Raw genomic sequence first — 4,028 nt, 5'->3', positions numbered from 1 at the left:
ATATGTATGTATGTGTGTGTGTGTGTGTGTGTGTATGTATGTATGTATGTATGTATGTATGTATGTATGTATGTATGTATGTATGTATGTATGTATCACGTTCCTTTTGAGTTATTTAGAATACTTTGCAGAATAGCGCTGAAACACTGATAATGTCACCGTTGAATAGATCATCAAAGAAAAGAAAAAGAGAAAAATAGGCAGAAATGTCTGTGCATGTATCGTTGTTTTTCGTAATCTTTCTGAAGTTATGTGATGGCTGTGTTTTGTTTTAGCTTAGCCTTAGATTCTCTAGACGTTTAGCAATAATATACTTGGGCAGTGATTTTTTTAAATGCTGCCTTCGACACACTTCACTTCAATAAGGAGACAGGGAGCTTCGACCTAAGTAGTATGGAAAATACATCCTTGTTGAAATACCACACTCGATCAACTATGTAATATTCCTCATGAGGGAATCGAACTCACGTCATGTGCGTACTCTCTGAAGAGCCTAAGCTTTAAACATGTACATTCGCCGGTTTCCTGGTTTCAAAGTAGGTGATTGCTGATTCTTGTTTTTTCCTCCTACAGAACAGTGTCGAGGTGGATGTCTCAACGGAGGAAGATGTATAGGAAGAAACAGGTGTGCGTGCCCGTATGGTTACACTGGGCAAAACTGTGAGCAAGGTAAGATGGTGCTCAAAACAAGGTAATCCGGTGTGACATTCTAATTTTATTTAAAAAGAAGTAAATTTTGTTTAAGTCTGGGTTATTCGGTATAAATTCTTTGACTTTCTGTATTAGCACAAATTAATAGAGACAGCTGTTGTGGCTTGTAAGGTGTTCTGATCGTTCAGATTGTTTAAAGTCGGACATTTTGACCCAAGTCCAGTTGACTGTGAGTACTATGGGACAAAGATACCAATTTCTTGAACCTAAGTGTCTGTGTTGGTGTAGTCAGACAGGAAGAATAGGAACCTATTATCATCCTTATGAGGAAAAAGCATCCAGATTATGAGACTCACTTAGCGAGAGACAGACAGGCAGACAAGACAGAAAAGAAAAACCAGCAAACAGAAACGTGGACAGAAAGACAGGAACTTTCGTTGATAGACACATAGACAGACAAATCTGGCAGTAGATTAGGAGTGTTGAAGTAAATTAAAACTTCAAGTTTTGATAAATTCAATTGTCGGACCCTTATAGAATTATGGGGTCCCGTTTAAATTCTACCTTAAATATTTTAAGTATATGAAATCACGATGAGTACTTTTGAAATTATTTTTACAGTTCAAATCAAAACAAGAAGAAACAAAAGTAACAGATCTCTTACTGTGAGTCTTTATCGATCTTTTAAATAATTATTTTCCTAGACTTCCGAACCGGGCCATGCTTCACACAGGTGAGTGAAGACATCTGTAGGGGCCAGCTGACAGGTGTGGTGTGCACCAAGACTCTCTGTTGTTCCACCATCGGTGCCGCCTGGGGCAGGCCTTGTGAACAGTGCCCCAGTACTCCGCATCCATGCCGCAGAGGATACATTCCAAATCCAAGCACTAACACATGTCAAGGTGAGAAAGCTCCCCCTCCCCCACCCCCACCACACTCTCTTTTAGAAGAACAAAACGAAAGGAATTACAAGTGTTTGTCCTTTTCGTGGTGGTGGGGGTCGTCTTTAATAGCAACGTGTTCGACAATGTATAAATGACACGGGCGTCCCATTCTTTTACGAAAGAAACTCCAACCAAGTCAATACAAATATGTACATTATTGGTGGTCACCGGTGTGCAGTGTCCTGTTTTTAGCGATGCTTGTCTTGCTCAGGGACACTCTCGAGTGACCAATCTCCAAATTGATATTTTCACTTGACAATGGTAGGCCTACAGCATACGGAGTGTCATGACATCATTAATTGTTCTTTTAGCTTTGTTAGCGGGTCTCTCGTAATGTTTGGTTTTCTGATCAGGACTTCTTGGGTTGGTGTGCTATCCTGACAGTAATAAATTATTTCTTTGTGCCCGTTTGTTAAGTTTGGCAAACTTTGTGAGTTTAGAGGCTCTACGCTTTCTTTGACATTTACTTGTTGGTTTCTGTGTTCTTTTTTACCTTCAGAAGTCGAAAGGAAATGCATTATTCTGACGTGAGCAAGCTGAATAGCCTTGTTCATTTTTCAACTTTGCGGCTGCATTGAGCCTTTCACGCTGCCTATGCATTATTGTTTAAACTTTGCCATACTCCTGATGCCTTAATATCCATACTTGTAGGCAATAAATGAATGGTCAGGCATTATTTATATGAAATGCTCAAATCAGTTTAAGCCAATGTGAGAAATAACTATTGGATCAAAAGAAGACTTGTTTGAACAGACATACATTCGGTCACCCAACGCCTGTTAAGGTGGGTCATCCCTGCTTGCGGAGTAAACTCAAACATTCTGAACCTCAGCGGGCTAAGATATTATTCTCTAAGGCCTGCTCAGTTGGTACAGCGAGCTTCAGATTTATGTGGATAACAAAATAGCAGCGTGATCCAACACTGCTTTCTTTTTTACACAAATCATCTGTTGTCAACAGGTAGGGTGGGGCTTGAAAAGGGGAGGGGGGGGGGGTTCTTAGGTCTCCTGACTCTTATCAACAAAAGATGAGATAATTTGATGTGAGTCTAATATGCATATAAATCAAACTGACTAGTCTAAGGAAAGCCCAGGTCAGACAGAGAAGTTTGTGTCCATTGCCAGTGAAGATTTTCGTTCGAAGAAGAAATAAGCTCTCCCACTGGAAGCTACAATATTCTACCTGCACCTAGCAGGTGTCTCAACAGTTCAGGGTAACAGACTCTTCAAAGAGTTAAGAGAAGTCCAACATACCAAAGGAGAGTTACGGGAACATTGAACCAGCAAACGGTTTGTCGGTGGGATTTTATTGCTCTAGACTATTTTCGCTCTGCAATTTCAGAAATGGGAATTATTTGTCAGCCTCATGTCATAAAATCGCCCAAATGTATTTCACATTCCGTCTTTAAAGGGGGTGTTGACCGCACAGTATCTCGAGATCATACACAGCCGTGCCCACTTAACTTTCTTTTCTCCCCAGATGTGAACGAGTGTCACGCCATCCCAGGCCTGTGTGTGGGTGGTGAGTGCGTCAACACCTTGGGCTCGTACAGGTGTCAGTGTAAAGAGGGGCAGACCCAGAACCCCATTACCAAAGTGTGTGAAGGTAAGAGCCGACAAAAGGAAAGGCGTGGCCAAAGTTACTTTGAGGGTGGCATCATCATCATCATCATCATCATCATCATCATCATCATCATCATCATCATCATCATCATCATCATCACCATCACCACCACCAGCACCACCACCACCAGCACCACCGTCATCATCACCAACGAAAACAACAATAACAGCCATTCTACTAGCCATTCTACCAGAGTTTCCTTCCTTTTCTGTCGCTAAGTTTATCAGTTTATCTTATTCTTTTCCCATCAGTTGGTGAGATTGGGAGCGTGAATGTTTGTGTGTACGATTGTGCGTGACTGTGTGTCACACGTTCCAGTTTTCGGAGACAAGACCTACGCTCCTTCTGGCTAATGTCACTACATGATTGCATTAACATTACAATGAAAAATGATTAATTCTTTAGAAATCGACAGCATTATTAGTGTTCCTCTTTATCCGACATGGCCCAACCGCTTGAAAGGTGAAATTTTTATTCTTAATAATAGGATAAATTTCATATCTGTCAGCAATGGGAAACATTGTGATATGATTTGATTTAGTCCATCAATGACTTTTTGAGGTTTACATTATCATCACACAATAAATTCAAACCAGTACCCGGTATTCTCGGCTTACTTGGTTCAATCCTGTCGAAGATGGATATACATGTACATGTAATTACTTTGGCGTTCCAGTTCCTTTATTGTGTTTATAAAATTCGTTAGATCTTATCCTATGGCTTACGCTTTGTCACATTTCGTGGGATAGCAACTCTAGCCTCGTAACTCGGGTTTTTGTAAACATCTTTTTAAATATATATATATATGTA

General features: G+C 40.4%; 1 protein-coding gene across 1 annotated transcript in view; it reads left to right on the top strand.

The window, feature by feature from the left end:
- LOC101863002 (fibrillin-1) overlaps positions 1-4,028 on the top strand; it is a gene marked incomplete in the record, with an annotated part of 97,899 nt that overhangs the window by 36,511 nt on the left and 57,360 nt on the right. The window contains 3 exon segments of the mRNA XM_013079392.2: positions 574-669; positions 1,356-1,553; positions 3,075-3,200. Coding sequence (XP_012934846.1) covers positions 574-669; positions 1,356-1,553; positions 3,075-3,200 — 420 coding nt within the window.

This window comes from Aplysia californica, unplaced genomic scaffold (assembly GCF_000002075.1).
Source record: "Aplysia californica isolate F4 #8 unplaced genomic scaffold, AplCal3.0 scaffold00050, whole genome shotgun sequence".
NCBI classification, from domain to species: domain Eukaryota; kingdom Metazoa; phylum Mollusca; class Gastropoda; order Aplysiida; family Aplysiidae; genus Aplysia; species Aplysia californica.
This window is presented reverse-complemented; position numbering and strand designations above follow the sequence as displayed.